The following is a 19,006-nucleotide window of genomic DNA, read 5'->3' as shown; positions in this document are numbered from 1 at the left end:
AGAGGGGATCTTATAGAAACTTACAAAATTCTTAAGGGGTTGGACAGGCTAGATGCAGGAAGATTGCTCCCGATATTGGGGAAGTCCAGGACAAGGGGTCACAGCTTAAGGATAAGGGGGAAATCCTTTAAAACCGAGATGAGAAGAACTTTTTTCACACAGAGAGTGGTGAATCTCTGGAACTCTCTGCCACAGAGGGTAGTCGAGGCCAGTTCATTGGCTATATTTAAGAGGGAGTTAGATGTGGCCCTTGTGGCTAAGGGGATCAGAGGGTATGGAGAGAAGGCAGGTACGGGATACTGAGTTGGATGATCAGCCATGATCATATTGAATGGCGGTGCAGGCTCGAAGGGCCGAATGGCCTACTCCTGCACCTAATTTCTATGTTTCTATGTAACACCACTCCTGCCCCAGTAACACCACCCCTGCCCCAGTAACACCACCCCTGCCCCAGTAACACCACCCCTGCCCCTGTAACACCACCCCTGCCCCTGTAACACCACCCCTGCCCCTGTAACACCACCCCTGCCCCAGTAACACCACCCCTGCCCCAGTAACACCACCCCTGCCCCAGTAACACCACCCCTGCCCCAGTAATACCACCCCTGCCCCAGTAACACCACCTCTGCCCCAGTAACACCACCCCTGCCCCAGTAACACCACCCCTGCCCCAATAACACCACCTCTGCCCCAGTAACACCACCCCTGCCCCAGTAACACCACCCCTGCCCCAGTAACACCATCCCTGCCCCAGTAACACCATCCCTGCCCCAGTAACACCATCCCTGCCCCAGTAACACCATCCCTGCCCCAGTAACACCACCTCTGCCCCAGTAACACCATCCCTGCCCCAGTAACACCAACCCTGCCCCAGTAACACCACCCCTGCCCCAGTAACACCACCCCTGCCCCAGTAACACCATCCCTGCCCCAGTAACACTGCCCCTGCGCTGGGCACTCTGCCCGAGCTCGCAACAATCCAACTCGTCGCCACAAACAGTGAAAGTCAGAATGCCAACTCTGCACTTCACATCATCACAGGAATTGAAATTGCTAAGGAGGCAGATTATGAAATAAATCTTAAAATAGGCCAGGCTGTTGCCAGGGGTGGGCGAGTGGGCATGTCTCTGTGTGTGACCTGACTCCAGAGACCACACCACACCCGAGACAGAGAGAGAGAGAGCTGGTGAGTGTGGGGTGACTGTGTGACCAGACTCCACACAGAGAGCTCTTGTGAGCACTTGGAAGTCCAAACCATGGGAGACTGGAGACAAAAGAAACTGCAGATGCTAGAATCCTGAGCAAAGCACAAAGTGCTTGAGGAACTCAGCGGGTTAGACAGCAGCTGTGGGGAGATGGGCAGTTGACGTTTCGGGTCGAGACCCTACTTCAGACTAATGCAGGGTCCTGAGCTGAAATGCAGTCTGTCTCTTCCCTCCACAGATACTGCTTGACCTGTTGAGTTTAGAGATACAGCACGGAAACAGGCCCTTCAGCCCACTGAGTCCACGCTGACCATCGATCGCCCGTTGACACTAGTTCCATGTTATCCCATATTGTTTAACTAAGTTTGGTTTGGTTTTGAACCTCTCTCTGCTCTTTGACACATCATCACCACAAATGTACTGTGTAGGAAGGAACTGCAGATGCTGGCTTACACCGAAGATACACACAAAACGCTGGAGTAACTCAGCGAGACGGGCAGCATCTCTGGAGAGGAGGAATGGGGGACGTTTTGCTTCACGACCCTTCTTCAGTCACCCGTTTCTCCAGAGATGCTGCCTGTGTCGCTGAGTTACTCCAGCACTTTGTGGCAAGTTACAATTGTACCACAGACACGCTGTGGTAGTGACGTAGAGGAACGCTGGAGTAACTCAGCTGGACAGGCAGCATCTCTGGAGAGCCCTGCCCCTGTAACCCCACCTCTGCCCCTTCACCTGCCCTGACATGGCCTGACTTTGACACAGACCCACTGCAGTAGTGATGCAGTGGGCATCAGGCGGGGGGGGGGGGGGGGGGGGGCTGTGTGTGTCGCCCGTGCTGTCTGAACTCGACCTGTGTAACGTGTTACGGAACTAAGTACAGCTGATGTTCTCCCTGTGGCTTTCACACCCGGCCACAGGCCTGTGTGTGTTTGTTGTCTCAGTTCCCGTAGCACTCGCTGACAGAGTGGGTCTTGGTTTGTTCCCAGCAGCAACCAGTGTGTGGTCAGTCAGACTGTTTAGTGTTGTTAGACCCAGATAGAACAATGACATTCTCACTTGCAGCAGCACAACACAATGTGTGAACATAGTGCACTGTCAACCATATAATAAAAGAGAGAACAGTTCAGTGTGTGTGTGTATATACACATACTCACATATACACATTTATACAGATCATATGTACACACACGCACACACACGCACGCACACTTACACACATGCACGCACACCGAAAGGTCTGAATGACAAATAAAGGATTCAATTCAATTCAATTCAACACACACACGTACACACACACGCGCACACACACACGTACACACACTCGCGCACACACACACACACACACACACACACACACCCCCACACACACACGCGCACACACACGCACACACACACACACACACACACACACACACACACACACACACACATATAACCGCCCGCGCCCCCCAATAATAGTGCAATAATAGTCCACATAGTTCAGAGCTTCTTTGAGGTTGTGTTTAACAGCCTGATGGCTGTAGGGAAGAAGCTGTTCCTGAACCTGGACGTTACAATTTTCAGGCTCCTGTATCTTCTTCCCGATGGCAATGGTGAAAGGAGTGTGTGGCCAGCATGGTGTGGGTCTCTGATGTTGCTGGCTGCCTTTTTAAGGCAGCGACTCCTGTAGATCCCTGCGATGGTGGTCAGAGCCGGTGATGGACCGGGCAGTGAAGCTCTCCCCTCCCCAGCCAATGGTGCTGTAAATCCCAGGCCCTGCTCCACTGTGTTTCCCCAGTAACACCACCCCGGCCCCAGTAACACCACCCCAGCCCCAGTAACACCACCCCTGCCCCAGTAACACCACCCCTGCCCCAGTAACACCACCCCTGCCCCAGTAACACCACCCCTGCCCCAGTTACACCACCTCTGCCCCAGTAACACTGCCCCTGCGCTGGGCACTCTGCCCGAGCTCACAACAATCCAACTCGTCGCCACAAACAGTGAGTCAGAATGCCAACTCTGCACTTCACATCACCACAGGAATTGATATTGCTAAGGGGGCAGATTATGAAATAAATCTTAAAATAGGCCAGGCTGTTGCCAGGGGTAGGCGAGTGGGCATGTCTGTGTGTGTGTGACCTGACTCCAGAGACCACACCACACCCGAGACAGAGAGAGAGAGAGAGAGAGAGAGAGAGCTGGCGAGGGTGGGGTGACTGTGTGACCAGACTCCACACAGAGAGCTCTTGTCAGTACTGGGAAGTCCAAACCATGGCCGACTGGAGACAAAAGAAACTGCAGATGCTAGAATCCTGAGCAAAGCACAAAGTGCTGGAGGAACTCAGCGGGTCAGGCAGCAGCTGTGGGGGGATGTGCAGTTGACATTTCGGGTCGAGACCCTTCTTCAGACTGATGCAGGGTCCTGAGCATAAATGCAGTTCGTCTCTTCCCTCCACAGATACTGCTTGACCTGTTGAGTTTAGAGATACAGCACGGAAACAGGCCCTTCAGCCCACTGAGTCCATGCTGACCATCGATTGCCCGTTGACACTAGTTCCATGTTATCCCACATTCTCATCCACTCCCTACACACTAGGGGCGATTTACAAAAAGCTGGAGTAACTCAGTGGGACAGGCAGCATCTCTGGGTGGCGTTTCATGTCGAGACCTTTCTTCAGACTAGCCCTCGGGAGAGGGAGTTACATAGATATGGACGTGTAAGAGATTAAACGAGATGCAGATCAAGAGATGTGAGACCAAGCACAGGCTCGACGATCGTTTCACTGAACACCTCCGCTCAGCAACCTCATCTCCTGGTTGCTCAACATGTTAACACCCCCTCCCATTCCCACACTGAAAGGTTTGTACCTGAAACGCCACCCATTCCTTCTCTCCAGAGATGCTGCCAGTCCCGCTGAGTTACTCCAGCATTTTGTGTCTTCCTTCGGTTTAAAACTGCATCTGCAGTTCTTTCTGACCACAGTGCAATTTGCAGATGGTGGATTAGCCGACAGAGCCGCACGTTTTTGGGATGTGGTAGGAAACCGGAGCGCCCGGAGGAAACCCACGCGGTCACATGGAGAACGTACAAACTCCGCACAGGCCCCCAGCCCCCACCCCCTCATCCAGCCCCCCTCCCTACACCCCCCCCCTTCCCAGACCCCCTTCCCTGCCCCCCCTTCCCCAGCCCCCCTCCCCCAGCCCCTCTCCCCCAGATCCCCCCCTCCCCCAGACACCCCTTCCAGCCCCCCCCCTTCCCCAGACCCCCTTCCCTGCCCCCCCTTCCCCAGCCCCCCTCCCCCAGCCCCTCTCCCCTAGATCCCCCCCTCCCCCAGACACCCCTTCCAGCCCCCCTCCCCCACATCCCCCTGACCCCCGTTTGGCCCACATCCCCCTCCACCCTCCAAATCCATGGCCCGTCCAACCATCCCAGTGTTGGAGACCAGAGACGGGCTGGAGGTCACGTCACGGGCTGGACGGTCACGTGACTGGCTTGAGGTCACGTGACGGGCTGGAGGTCACGTGACTGGCTGGAGGTCACATGACGGGCTGGACGGTGACGTGACGGGCTGGAGGTCACATGACTGGCTGGAGGTCACATGATGTGCTGCCGGCTCCATGCCACAATATCTGTTAGTAGCTTTAACCGTGTTACTGGGCACCACGTGTGGCTTGTATAATGATCCGCTGTATCCAGTAACGTGAGAGTGCCTGCTACCTAGTGACCGAGTCATATCAACATAGAAAATAGGTGCAGGAGTAAGCCCTTCAGCACCGCCATCCAGTGAATCGGCCTCCACTGCCTTCTGTGGCCGAGAATTCCACAAATTCACAACTTTCTGGGTGAAGAAGTTTTTCCTCATCTCAGTTCTAAATGGCCGACCCCTTATTCTTAAACTGTGATGCATTTTGTGTCTATCTTTGGTTTGAACTGGCATCTGCAGTTCCTTCCAAAACTAACTGAAGCCCCCCATGTTGTTGCTCCCACTAATGCAAGGGTTCCCAGCCTGGGTAAATATCACCCACCCAGGGGGAAAATGAGTTGATTGTGGATGTGTACATATTTGTTCTCATTGACTGAGTGTGTTTGGTTCTGGTATATAAATTGGTTCTTGGTTCTGTTCATAAATAAGTGAGCTAAAATAAGTGAGTGTGGAGTGTGGAGCAACAACCAGGTTCAGGAATAGCCACTTCCCCACAGCCATCAGGCTATTAAACCTGGCTCGGACAAAACTCTGATTATTAATAACCCATTGTCTGTTATTTGCACTTTATCAGTTTATTTATTCATGTGTGTATATATTTATATTATGGTATATGGACACACTGATCTGTTTTGTAGTCAATGCCTACTATGTTCTGTGTGCTGAAGCAAAGCAAGAATTTCATTGTCCTATCAGAGACACATGACAATAAACTCACTTGAACTTGAATTCTCGGTGGAGGCAGGTTCTCTGGATGAGCCAGACAGGGCTCTTAAAAATAGCGGAGTTAGGGGATATGGGGGGAAGGCAGGAATGGGGTACTGATTGTGGATGATCAGCCTTGATCATATTGAATGGCGGTGCTGGCTCGAAGGGCCAAATGGCCTACTCCTGCACCTATTGTCTATTGTCCATTAACATTGTTATGTGCTGTTCCAGTTGCCAGGGGTAGCTGGTTGGGAACCCGTGCACTAATGGATGCCCCCTTGCTTTCTCCGCAGCTGAAGGTGGGCATGGATGAGGTGGGTCTGATGGCCACGCACCTGTGTGTGGAGCTGCACCTTGCTGCAGGGGAGGTCTGCGTGCAGGCCATTCGGCTGTTTGAGCGTGACATGATCACTGCGTGGGTGCAGTCAGTGCTGCGGCCTGCAGAGGCATGCGGGCTGCTGCTGGGCAGCGACTGTGGGCACTGGGACATCTACGGTCCATGGAACATCAGCCTGCCGGTGACACCAAAGCCCCCGGTGGTGCCGCCGGTGTTGCCGCCGGCCGGCTCGCCCGTTACCCGCATCCTCTTCCTGACTGACATTCACTGGGACAAGGACTACGCTGCCGGCACAGACCCCCATTGCCGGGAGCCCCTGTGTTGCCGTGTCGGTGCTGGCCAGCCGCCCCCTCACCAGCAGGGCGCCGGCCCCTGGGGCGAGTACAGCAAATGCGACTTGCCGCTGCGCACCATCACAAACCTCCTGCAGCATCTGCAGCACCAGCGCTACGACCTGGCGTACTGGGCCGGTGATATCCCTGCCCACAACGTGTGGCAACAGAGCCGGCACGACCAAATCAATGCCCTGACCACCATCACCAACCTCCTGCGCCAACACCTGCCCAACCTCACCATCTATCCTGCCGTGGGCAACCACGAGAGCACCCCAGTCAACAGCTTCCCCCCCCCCTTCATCCACGGAAACCAGTCCAGCTCCTGGCTCTACAACGCCATGGTGGATGCCTGGCAGCAATGGCTGCCCCCCACAGCCCTGGAGACCCTGCGGTGAGTCACGCACACGCGTGCACACATACATATGCGCACACACACACACACACACACACAGACATGGGCTGCCCCCACAGCCCTGGAGACCCTGCGGTGAGTCACGCACAGGGACACATACACACGTACACACGCACACACACACATGGGCTGCCCCCACAGCCCTGGAGACCCTGCGGTGAGCCACGCACACGCGTGCACACATACATACGTGCATACACACACACACACACACACACAGGCATCCCCCACAGCCCTGGAGACTCTGCGGTGAGTCACGCACACGCGTGCACACATACATACACGTACACACGCACACACACACAGGCTGCCCCCACAGCCCTGGAGACCTTGCGGTGAGTCACGCACACGCGTGCACACATACATACGCGCACACACACATGGGCTGCCCCCCACAGCCCTGGAGACCCTGCGGTGAGTCACGCACATGCGTGCGCACATACATACGCGCACACACACACACACACACACATGGGCTGTCCCCCACAGCCCTGCAGACCCTGCGGTGAGTCATGCAAACAACACGCGTGCACACATACATACGCGCGCACACACACACACATGGGCTGCCCCCCACAGCCCTGCAGACCTTGCGGTGAGTCACACACACGGACACGCGTGCACACATATATACCCGCACACACACACACACACACAGGCCAACACACATACACACACACACACTCGGGCCAACATACACACACGGGCACGCACACACACACACGGGCCAACACTCACACAGCCACACACACACGGACCAACACACACATTACACACGGACCAACACACACATTACACACGGGCCAACACACACAGGCACACCCGCCAAAACTCGGAGAGAGACACGCCAGGCTGTGTTGTCCCCCTGTGTGTGTGCTGTTCCCTTGTGATGTCCCGCTGTGCTGTGTTGCAGGAGGGGAGGGTTCTACACGGTGGCGGTACGACCAGGCCTCAGGCTTGTCTCACTCAACATGAACTTCTGCTCGCACGAGAACTTCTGGCTGCTCGTCAACTCCACCGACCCCGCTGGTCAGCTGCAGTGGCTGGTGGGAGTCCTGCAGGGGGCAGAGTGGAGCGGGGAGAAGGTGGGTCTGGGTCTGGGTGTGTGTTCCTGTGTGTGTAACTGTGGGTGGGTGTGTCTGTGTGTACCTGTGTTGGTGTGTCTGTACGTGTGCACCGGTGGGTGTGTGTGTGTCTGTATGTGTATCTGTGTGTGTGTGTGTGTATCTGTGTGTGTGTTTCTGTGTGTGTGTGTGTGTGTGTGTATCTGTGTGTGTGTGTGGGAGGGCGTGTGTGTGTGTGTGTATCTGTGTGTGTGTGTCTGTGTCTGTGTCTGTGTGGGTCTGGGCGTGTGTGTGTGTGTGAGGGCGTGTGTGTCTGTGTGTGCGTGTGTGTGGGCGTGTCTGTGTGTGTGTGTGGGGGGGGGGGGAGCAGCTGTCTCACTGCTTGTACAGGGAGCTGCTGTGTGTCTGGGCCTCGCTGGGTGATCTGTGGGCTGTAGATAATCTGTGCTCATCTGCCTGAACGACGCGTGGGCCCTGTGGCAGCTGCGGGGTGGGGGGGGGGTGGGTTGAGGCAGGTGAAGGTGGGGGAGGTGGGAGTGAAAGGTTGGGGGAGGGAGGGGGGGGGGGGGAGGGGTGAGGCAGGTGAAGGTGGGGGAGGTGGGAGTGAAAGGTTGGGGGAGGGAGGGGGGGGGGGGGAGGGGTGATGAGGGGTGGGTGGGTGAGGGGGTTGAGAAGGGGTGGTTGTGGTGGGGGGGTGGGTGCTGACGGTGTCCACATCCGCTGCATCTGCACTACCTGCCGTGTGTTTGTGCCGCCAGGTTCACATCATCGGTCACATCCCCCCCGGTCTCTGCATGAAGGTCTGGAGCTGGAACTATTACCGCATCGTCAACAGGTCGGCACCACGAAACTAAACTAGACTAACCTAGACTAAACTATCTAACTAACTAAACTAGACTGAACGAGGCTTGATCGCCCCATGTTGATGTTTGAACGAGGATGTTTCCACTAGTGAGAGAGTCTCGGACCAGAGGGCACAGCCTCAGAATTAAAGGATGTTCATAGAAACATAGAAAATAGATGCAGGAGGAGGCCATTCGGCCCTTCGAGCCAGCACCACCATTCATTGTGACCATGGCTGATCGTCCCCAATCAATAACCCGTGCATGTCTTCTTCCCCACATCCCTTGACTTCATTAGCCCCTAGAGCTCTATCTAACTCAGGGAAGGAGATGAGGAGGGATTTCTTTAGCCCAAGGGTGGTGAATCTGTGGGATTCATTGCCACAGACAGCTGTGGAGATTGATCAGTACGGGTGTTGGGGGTTATGGGGAGAAGGCAGGAGAATAGGGCTAGGAGGGAGAGATAGATCAGCCATGATGGAATGGTGGAGTAGACTTGATGGGCCGAATGGCCTAATTCTGCTCCTATCACTTATGACAATAGACAATAGGTGCAGGAGTAGGCCATTCGGCCCTTCGAGCCAGCACCGCCATTCAATGTGATCATTGCTGATCATTCCCAATCAGTACCCCGCTCCTGCCTTCTCCCCATATCCCCTGACTCCGCTATTTTTAAGAGCCCTATCTAGCTCTCTCATGAAAGCATCCAGAGAACCTGCCTCCACCACCCTCTGAGGCAGAGAATTCCACAGACTCACCACTCTCTGTGAGAAAACGTGTTTCCTCGTCTCCGTTCTAAATGGCTTACTACTTATTCCTAAACTGTGGCCCCTGGTTCTGGACTCCCCCAACATCGGGAACATGTTTCCTGCCTCTAGCGTGTCCAAGCCCTTAACAATCTTATATGTTTCAATGAGATGCCCTCTCATCCTTCTAAACTCCAGAGTGTACAAGCCCAGCTGCTCCATTCTCTCAGCATATGACAGTCCCGCCATCCCGGGAATTAACCTTGTAAACCTACGCTGCACTCCCTCAATAGCAAGAATGTCCTTCCTCAAATTAGGGGACCATAACTACACACAATACTCCAGGTGTGGCCTCACTAGGGCTCTGTACAACTGCGGAAGGACCTCTTTGCTCCGATATTCGATTCCTCTTGTTATGAAGGCCAACATGCCATTCGCTTTCTTCACTGCCTGCTGTACCTGCATGACCTTATGACCCTGCTGTCGGACGCATGTCATTAAGCTCGGCGGCACGGTGGCGCAGCGGTAGAGTTGCTGCCTCACGGCGCTGGAGACCCGAGTTCGATCCTGCTCACGGGTGCTGTCTGTACGGAGTTTGTATGTTCTTCAGTTTCCTCCCACACTCCAATAATGTACAGGTTTGCAGGTTAATTGGCTTAGGAAACATGTAAATTGTCCCTAGTGTGTGTACGATAATGTTAATGTGCAGGGATCACTGGTCAGTGCAGACTCGGTGGGCCGAAGGGCCTGTTTCCCCGCGCTATAATCTCTAAACTAAACTCCCCCCCCTCTCTCCCCCCCCTCTCTCTCTTCCCCCCCTCTCTCTTCCCCCCCCTCTCTTCCCCCTCTCTCTTCCCCCCCCCTCTCTCTTCCCCCCCCTCTTCTTCCCCCCCCTCTCTTCCCCCCCCTCTCTTCTTCCCCCCTCTCTCTTCCCCCCCTCTTCTCTTCCCCCCCTCTCTCTTCCCCCCCCCCTCTACCCCCCTCTCTCTCTTCCCCCCTCTCTCTCCCCCCCTCTCTCTTCCCCCCCCTCTCTCACCCCGCCCCTCTCCCTCTCCCCCCGCCCCTCTCCCTCTCCCCCCCTCTCTCTCCCCCCGCCCCTCTCCCCTCTCCCCCCTCTCTCTCCCCCCCTCCCACTCTCTCTCCCCCCCACCCCCAGGTATGAGGGGACGATAGCGGCCCAGTTTTTTGGCCACACACACGTGGATGAGTTTGAGATGTTCTACGATGAGGAGACGCTGAGCCGCCCGCTGTCTGTGGCCTTCATCGCCCCCAGCGTCACCACCTACATCGGCCTCAACCCGGGTACGTACATACGGACAGGAGGGCAAGGCCTAGCCCTGGGGGGGGGGGTAATAATGTCCCCAGGGGTTGGTGGGCGGGAGGGGGGGGAAAGAAAGGGATTCTGTTCCCAGTGGGAGTTGGCGATCCCAGCGTGTGGGCAGCAGTAGAGTTGCTGCCTCACAGCGCCAGAGACCCGGGTTCTATCCTAACTACAGGTGGTGTCTGTACAAAGTTTGTACGTTCTCCCTGTGACCTGCGTGGGCTTTCTCCGGGTGCTCCAGTTTCCTCCCACACTCCAAATACATGCAGGTTTATAGGTTAATTGGCTTCAGTAAAACAATTGTAAATTGCCCCTGGTGTGTGTAGGATAGTGTCAGCGTGCGGGGATCGCTGGTCAGTGCGGACTCGGTGGGCCGAAGGGCCTGTTTCCGCGCTGTATCTCTAAACTAGACTAAGACGCGGGTGTGCGTTGGTGGCTGGCGTGTGACATGGTTCAAGAGTCAGGAAGTGTTTTATCATCATATGTCCTGAGACGGAACAATGACATTCTTACAGCAGCAGCACCACGGACATGTAAACGCCTGCAGAATGAGCCGCAGGTGCTGGCTTACACCGAAAATAAACACAGAGTGCTGGAGTAACTCAGCGGGACAGGCAGCATCTCTGGAGAGAAGGAATGGGCAACGTTTCGGGTCGAGACCCTTCAGACTTTCTGAAGAAGGGTCTCGATCTGAAACGTTTAGTTGAGTTCACTTTGGTTTAGTTTATTGTCATGTGTACCGAGGTACAGTGACGTGTTGACGTGTTGTGTGTTGCAGGGTACCGCGTGTACCATGTTGATGTGTTGTATGTTGCAGGGTACTGCGTGTACAAGCGTGACGGTGCCGTGTTGTATGTTGCAGGGTACCGTGTGTACGAGGTTGACGGTGCCGTGTTGTATGTTGCAGGTACCGCTGTACCATGTTGACGTGTTGTATGTTGCCGGTACCGCGTGCACAAGTGTGACGATGCAGTGTTGTATGTTGCAGGGTACCATGTTGACGTGTTGTATGTTGCAGGGTACTGCGTGTACAAGTGTGACGGTGCCGTGTTGTATGTTGCAGGGTACTGCGTGTACAAGCGTGATGGTGCCGTGTTGTATGTTGCAGGGTACCGTGTGTACCATGTTGACGTGTTGTATGTTGCAGGGTACCGTGTGTACAAGCGTGATGGTGCCGTGTTGTATGTTGCAGGGTACCACGTGTAGCATGTTGACGTGTGTTGTATGTTGCAGGGTACCGTGTGTACGAGGTTGACGGTGATTACCGGGGCAGCTCCAGCCTGGTGCTTGACCACGAGACGTTCATCCTGAACCTGACGGAGGCCAATGGCAGTGGCCGTGCCGCCTGGAGCTCCCTGTACCGGCTACGGCAGAGTTACGGCATGGACTCCGCCTTCCCCGCCGACTTCCAGCGGCTGCTGAGCCGCCTGTACAAGGACCAGCGCCTCTTCGACCGTTACTGGTACCTGCGGCACAAGGGGAGTGTTGCACTGCCGTGCCTCGTCGAGTGCCGGGCTGCCGTGCTCTGTGCCCTGCGTACGGGCCGTGCCGAAGACCCCCAGCTGTGCCGGGACCTGCCCCCCGGCCTGCCCTACTCCCAACTCCACCGGCATCGGCCGCCCCCCATGTGCTGACACCCACAGAACCACACAGAAACTCACAGAGCCCACCAGAATCTACTAGAGCCTCCCGGAGCAAGGAGCGCTGGTCATATACGCGTGCTAGCTTGTCTTAGAAACATAGAAAATAGGTGCCGGAGGAGACCATTCGGCCCTTCGAGCCAGCACCACCATTCAATATGGTCATGGCTGATCATCCCCAATCAGTACCCCGTTCCTGCCTTCTCCCCATATCCCTTGATTCCTTCAGCCCTAAGAGCTAAATCTAACTCTCTCTTGAACACATCCAGTGAATGGGCTGGTCATACGTGTACCACCTGGTCATACACCCAGTCAGTGCATGATCCGGCCACTGCCAGTCCCACGCTACACAGCCCGGTCACTCTCTGTCCCTCTACTGACCAGTGGCAGTGCTCCCGGCCTCAGGGCCACCACCCCCCCCCCCCCCCCCCCCACAACACAGAGCCTGCTACATCCCAGATCCCCCACGAGACCCTCCCCCATGAGACCCTCCCCTTCCGGAAGCCTCCCCCTCTGGGATCATCCCATCTGGGACCCTCTACTCTGGGACCCTCCCCCTCTGGGATCATTCCCCTGGGACCCTCCCCTTCCGGGACCCTCCCCCATGAGACCCTCCCCTTCCGGGACCCTCCCCCATGAGACCCTCCCCTTCCAGAAGCCTCCCCCTCTGGGATCATCCCCTCTGGGACCCTCGCCCACGGGACCCTCCCCCACGGGACCCATCCCCTCTGGGACCCTCCCCCTCCCGTGTAGAGGGGGCTTCACTCTGTGTCTCACCCCACCAGTGTGTGATGGGTCATAAGGAATAGGAGCTGAATTAGGGCCATTCAGCCCATCAAGTCTACTCCGCCATTCAATCACGGCTGATCTATCTCTCCCTCCTAACCCCATTCTCCTGCCTTCTCCCCATAACCCCTGACACCCGTACTGATCAAGAATCTATCTATCTCTGCCTTAAACATATCCACTGACTTGTGTCCTCCACAGCTGTCTGTGGCAAAGAATTCCACAGATTCACCACCCTCTGACTGGGACGGGGTGGAGGAGCGTGACCCTGACCCTGGGGGGAGTGTGTGGGACGGGGTGGGGGCGAGCGTTGCTCCACTTTCTCCACACTCCAAGCCCCCATGCCTGTGTTTGTTCTGTCTCTGTGGCGCCTGCACTGATGTGATTCACTTTAATGAGCGTGAAAGCTTGCCAATGATGGCGGCCTGAAGTGGGGTGGTCCGGTGGGGGAGCGGAGCCCCTGGGCTGATGTGAATTCCTGCTGTAATGGTCTGTATTATGATGGAACCTTGTAGCTCGGGCTGCTGCAATAAACATTGTGTGCCTCTCTCCCTCTGCCTCAATATGATTCATTCTCTCCACGTCTGGGCCCGAGCTCAGAGACAACAGCAGCCTGGGACTGTCATCCCCACTGCCTCTCACACACTCACCTCTCCCACACAGCCCTGGGCTGGAGTCTTGACAGCAACAGCCTTACACAGTGGCATCTAGTCAGCTCACCGCCTCTGTCAGAGGGAAGTACACAGGTTCCCCTCCGAGCAGTCCTGGGCTGGACACTGAACAACAGGCTGGGATCGTGGCATTCACAAGTAACGCAGGAGTAGAATTAGGCCATTCGGCCCATCGAGTCCACTCCGCCATTCAATCATGGCTGATCTATCTCTGCCTCCCATTCTCCCCATAACCCTCGATGCCCATTCTAATCAAGAATTTGTCTATCTCTGCCTTAAAAATATCCACTGACGAGTCATTATTCACTGCATTGAATCACCTCACGATGTCTTTCCCCAGGCACTTTGGTGGCCATTGTGTGTCTGAATTGTAGGCGGTTTCTTCAGGAACTAGCAGATGTAAACAAGAACCACTACTTGTCGAAACACAGAATGCTGGAGTAACTCAGCGGGTCAGGCAGCATCTGTGGAGAACATGGATAGGTGACGTTTCACAGAGTGCTGGAGTAACTCAGCGGGTCAGGCAGCATCTGTGGAGAACATGGATAGGTGACGTTTCACAGAGTGCTGGAGTAACTCAGCTGGTCAGGCAGCATCTGTGCAGAACATGGATAGGTGACGTTTCACAGAGTGCTGGAGTAACTCAGCGGGTCAGGCAGCATCTGTGGAGAACATGGATAGGTGACGTTTCACAGAGTGCTGGAGTAACTCAGCGGGTCAGGCAGCATCTGTGGAGAACATGGATAGGTGACGTTTCACAGAGTGCTGGAGTAACTCAGCGGGTCAGGCAGCATCTGTGCAGAACATGGATAGGTGACGTTTAGGGTCAGGATCTTTCTTCAGACTGAGTCGGGAGGCAACAAAACATAGAAAGTACATTGAAAAAAATTAAAGATTTGCAAAAAGCAATGGTCAAGGAAAGGTGGAGCCCACAATGATGCAGTGTTGGCTGTGGAGAAGGTGACGAGTGATACAGTGAACCTCAGCAGACGACAGTGAAACTGGCAGACGACTAGGGTGGGGGAGGGATGGAGAGAGAGAGAGAGAGAGAGAGAGAGGGAAAACAGATATCTTGAAATTGGAGAAATCAATATTCATACCACTGGGGTGTAAGTTGCCCATGCAAAATATGAGGTGCTGCTCCTCCAATTTGCATTTGGCCTCACTCTGACAGTGGAGGAGGCCCTGGACAGAAAGGTCAGTGTGGGAATGGGAAGGGGAGATAGTAGCTGGGTCTACACCTGACGGTGAGTCTTTTAACAGCGAGGGAGAGTTCAGGACCAATGGGCCCGGATGGCAAGTCCAGGAGATCTTAGACAAGCCATTGAAACAATTCCATTTATTTAAGGTGGCGCAGCGGGTAGAGCTGCTGCCTCACAGCACCAGAGACCTGGGTTCCATCCTGACTACGGGTACTGTCTGTACGGAGTTTGCTCCTTCTCCCTGTGACTGCGTGGGATTTTTCCAGGTGCTCCGGTTTCCTCCCACACTCCAAAGACGTACAGGTTAAATGAATTTGGTAAATTAATTGAAAATTGTCCCTAGTGTGTAGGATTGAACTAGTGTGGGGATCGCTGGCCGGTGTGGACTTGGTGGGCTGAAGGGCCTGGGGACATCTGCATTAGACCCTGGGGAGTTATCTACCTTTATGTGTGCTCAGACATCAGTTTAGTTTATTGTCACGTGTACCGAGGTACAGTGAAAAGCTTTTGTTGCATGCTAACTAGTCAGCGGAAAGACAATACATGATTACAATCGATCCATTCACAGTGTACAGATACATGATAAGGGAATAACGTTTAGTGCAAGGTAAAGCCAGCAAAGACCGATCAAGGATAGTCTGAGGGTCACCAGTGAGGTAGATAGTAGTTCAGCACTGCTCTCTGGTAGATCGAGACATCTAATACCTCATTCTTTTCAATGGTAATGTGATCTGGAATCACCAGCACAACTGCTCCCCACCCAAGACCTTCTTGGTGAATACAAATGTATATTATTCATTGACAATAGGTGCAGGAGAAGGCCAGTGTGTTCGAGCCAGCACCGCTATTCAATGTGATCATGGTTGATCATCCCCAATCAGTACCCCGTTCCTGCCATCTCCCCATATCCCTGACTCCGCTAATTTTAAGAGCCCTATCTAGGTCTCTCTTGAAAGTATCCAGAGAACCTGCCTCCACCGCCCTCTGAGGCAGAGAATTCCACAGACTCACCATTCTCTGTTTCCTCATCTCCATTCTAAATGTTTCCTCATCTCCCTTATTCTTAAACTGGTCCTGGAGTCCCCCAACTCCCCCTGGTTCTGGACTCCCCCAACATCAGGAACATGTTTCCTGCCTCTAAACCGTGTCCGAACCCTTAATAATCTTATATGTTCATTGGACACCTCACCATATCTGACTGTGTTGTGTCTCTAATCGTATTTAAAACATAGGCATATTGTACAGAACTCTGAATACGGGACACTCCTCAGAAGGAGAGTGTCGGAGCAACACACAGCACAGAAACAGGCCCTTTGGCCCACAGGATCCATACTGGCCCAGATGCCCGTCTCTGCTAGTCCCATTCACCTGCATTTGGTCCACGTCCCATTGAATCTTTCCTGTTCATGTGGAGAAAGTAAATGGGGAAGGGTATGATTCAAAATGCAACGAGGGACTTTAAAACATCAGCAGCAAATAAGATGAAGGAAAATCTGAAGGATTTGTGTTTGTATATTAAGAGCAAGCTGAAACACAATGCGTGTGCAGTCAGATGTGGTGAGGTCTTCAATCAATAATTTACAATCATATTCACAGAAAACGTCTGTGATGGTGGAGATCAGGTGTGCTGGTGATTCCAGATCACGTTACCATTGAAACGGAAGAGCTATTAGATGTCTGAGCGCACATTAAGGTGGATAACTCCCACTGATGAGGCAGCCTAGGTTGCTGGGGGAAGCAAAGGGGGGAGATTGCTGGGGTCTCGATGGAAATCGTCACTGGCCACAGGAGAGGTGCCGGGAGGAAGGCAAGTGGACCTTTACACACGGCCAGCAGGGTAGGTAACAGGAGCAGAATTAGGCCATTCGGCCCATCAAGTCTACTCCACCATTCAATCATGGCTGATCTATCTCTCCCTCCTAACCCCATTCTCCTGCCTTCTCCCCATAACCCCCGACACCCATTAATCACAGGCCCCGCGGGCTGTCTAATCTCAGCGGCTCAGGAAAGGACTGGGAGAGACAGGCCAGTCTACCCTAGGATAGATGTGGGGCAGAGCACGTCTCAGTTGGAGTCGTTAAACTGAGATTCTTTGCGCGAAAACTAAATGTGCTGACGAGGAAGTTTAAACCTCAACAAGGTCCTCGACTGGTCAACAAGGTTGATGCTGATGGGACCAAGGACAGACTGTGATCTGCAGCTGAAGCTGGGGACAGGGGCAGGCTTGTAGATGTCTGGAACCACAACCCTCATTTCACAACAATACCAACACTCATGAAAGCCACCGGTAATGGAGGCGTCGCTGTGATGGCGAGCTGACCTCTACCATACTGAGGCCGGGGGGCAGCTCTCGGGGACCTCCACAGACACCAGACTGTCTCTGATCTCATCACCCCTGGTTATCTCCAACCTGATTGTTCCTCAGCCTGGTCTACCTCTCCCCAATATCCACAAACAACTGCCCTGGCAGACCGGCATTGTCCCTGCCCGCTCCAACTCATCTCCACATACCTTGCCTCCTTCCCACCCCACGTTCACAAGTTATAGGAGTAAAATTAGGCCGTTCGGCCCATCGAGTCCACTCCGCCATTCAATCATGGCTGATCGCTGCCTCCTAATCCCATTTTCCTGCCTTCTCCCCGTAACCTTGACACCCGTTCTAATCAAGAATTTATTGATCTCTGCCATAAAAATATTTATACTTGGCCTCTACAGCCATCTGTGGCAATGAGTTCCACAGATTCACCACCCCGACTAAAGAAGTTCCTCCTCAACTCCTTTCTATAAAAGCACCCTTTAATTCTGCGGCTGTGCCCTCTGGTCCTAGACTCTCCCACCAGTGGAAACATCCTCTCCCCATCCACTCTATGCCTTTCATTATTCGGTAAGTTTCAATGAGGTCCCCCCTCACTCTTCTAAACTCCAGCGAGTACAGGCCCAGTGTCGTCAAATGCTCCAACCTCCAACGTGATCCCACCACCAATCCCTTCTCCGCCCTGTTCCACCTTCCGCAGAGACCGCTTTCTGGTTCACTTGTCCCTTCCCACCCAAACCACCCCCTCCCCAGTGCCTTCCCCTGCACCCACAGGAGATGCACCACCTGTCCATATACCTCCTCCCTCGACTCTGTCCAGGGACCTCGACAGTCCTTCCAGATGAGGCAGAGGTTCACTTGCACCTCATCTACTGCATCCGCTGCTCCCGGCGTCAGCTCCTGCACATGGGCGAGGCCAAGCGTAGACACGGCCACCGTTTAGCTGAACACTTGCGCTCGGCCCGCCAAGATCTACTGGAAATCCAAAACGTCACCTATCCATGTTCTCCACAGATGCTGCCTGACCCGCTGAGTTACTCCAGCACTCTGTCTTATTGTGTATTAACCAGCATCTGCTGGTGTTAATGTGCGATGTTCTGTGTTCTGCTGCTGTTGTAGCCGAGGAAACAAGTCTGTTCACTAACTGTGAAGATTCCCAGCTGCTGTGAGCTTGATATTTCACCGATTCTTTTAATAAAACTGTTTTAACTGTTCGATGGATTAGTTGAAGCCGCTGCGTGATTTTATACACCTCTATAAGATCAGCCCACATCATCCTGCGCTCGAAGGAATAGTGTCCCAGCCCTGCCCCAACCTCTGCCCGTAGCTCAGGCCCCTCGAGTCTCGGTAGCATCCTCGTACATCTGCTCTGCGCCCGTTCCAGCTCAACGACGGCTCATGCCTCGAGGAGGCTGTGGGGGTGATCTGACAGAGACGGCCACAATCACACTGAGGGGAGGGGAGGGGAGGGGTGGGAGAGGGGAGGGTGGGTTTAGAGGGGGGGTTAGAGGAGTTGGGTCTGGGGGTGGATGGGGGGGGGGGGGGGGAGAGAGAGCTGGAGGAGGGGGGGGGGGGGGGGGGTAGAATGGGGTATTAATGCGAGTGGGGAGAGTTGGGATAGACAGAGCCGGAGGGGGGAGAAGGGGTGGTTTGTGGGGGTAGGGGATGGGGTAAAGAGAGCCAGAAGCAGGGGGAGAGGAGGGGGGGGTTGGGGTAGAGAGAGCCGGAGGTGGGGGG

General features: G+C 54.5%; 1 protein-coding gene and 1 long non-coding RNA gene across 3 annotated transcripts in view; one reads left to right on the top strand and one right to left on the bottom strand.

Annotated features, from left to right (window-relative positions):
• smpd1 (sphingomyelin phosphodiesterase 1) overlaps nt 1–19,006 on the top strand; it is a 38,621-nt gene that overhangs the window by 12,216 nt on the left and 7,399 nt on the right. Inside the window, exons 2-6 of one of the 2 annotated variants that reach the window (XM_033022192.1) lie at nt 5,893–6,662; nt 7,597–7,768; nt 8,506–8,582; nt 10,492–10,637; nt 11,890–12,313. In XM_033022192.1, coding sequence (XP_032878083.1) covers nt 5,893–6,662; nt 7,597–7,768; nt 8,506–8,582; nt 10,492–10,637; nt 11,890–12,290 — 1,566 coding nt within the window. In that variant the 3' untranslated portion in view covers nt 12,291–12,313. Of the gene's footprint in view, nt 1–5,892; nt 6,663–7,596; nt 7,769–8,505; nt 8,583–10,491; nt 10,638–11,889; nt 13,634–19,006 lie in introns of those variants that run through there. The other variant, XM_033022191.1, reaches the window with a different exon arrangement.
• LOC116974075 overlaps nt 13,635–19,006 on the bottom strand; it is a 15,058-nt gene continuing 9,686 nt past the window's right edge. The window contains exons 2-3 of the long non-coding RNA XR_004412273.1: nt 14,764–14,765; nt 13,635–13,727 (exon numbers count right to left, since the gene is read on the bottom strand). This is a non-coding gene — a long non-coding RNA (uncharacterized LOC116974075). The remainder of the gene's footprint in view (nt 13,728–14,763; nt 14,766–19,006) is intronic.

The sequence above is a fragment of the Amblyraja radiata genome, chromosome 6 (assembly GCF_010909765.2).
Source record: "Amblyraja radiata isolate CabotCenter1 chromosome 6, sAmbRad1.1.pri, whole genome shotgun sequence".
NCBI classification, from domain to species: Eukaryota; Metazoa; Chordata; class Chondrichthyes; order Rajiformes; family Rajidae; genus Amblyraja; species Amblyraja radiata.
The sequence above is the reverse complement of the archived record's forward strand: the minus strand, read 5'-3'. Positions and strand labels throughout refer to the sequence as shown.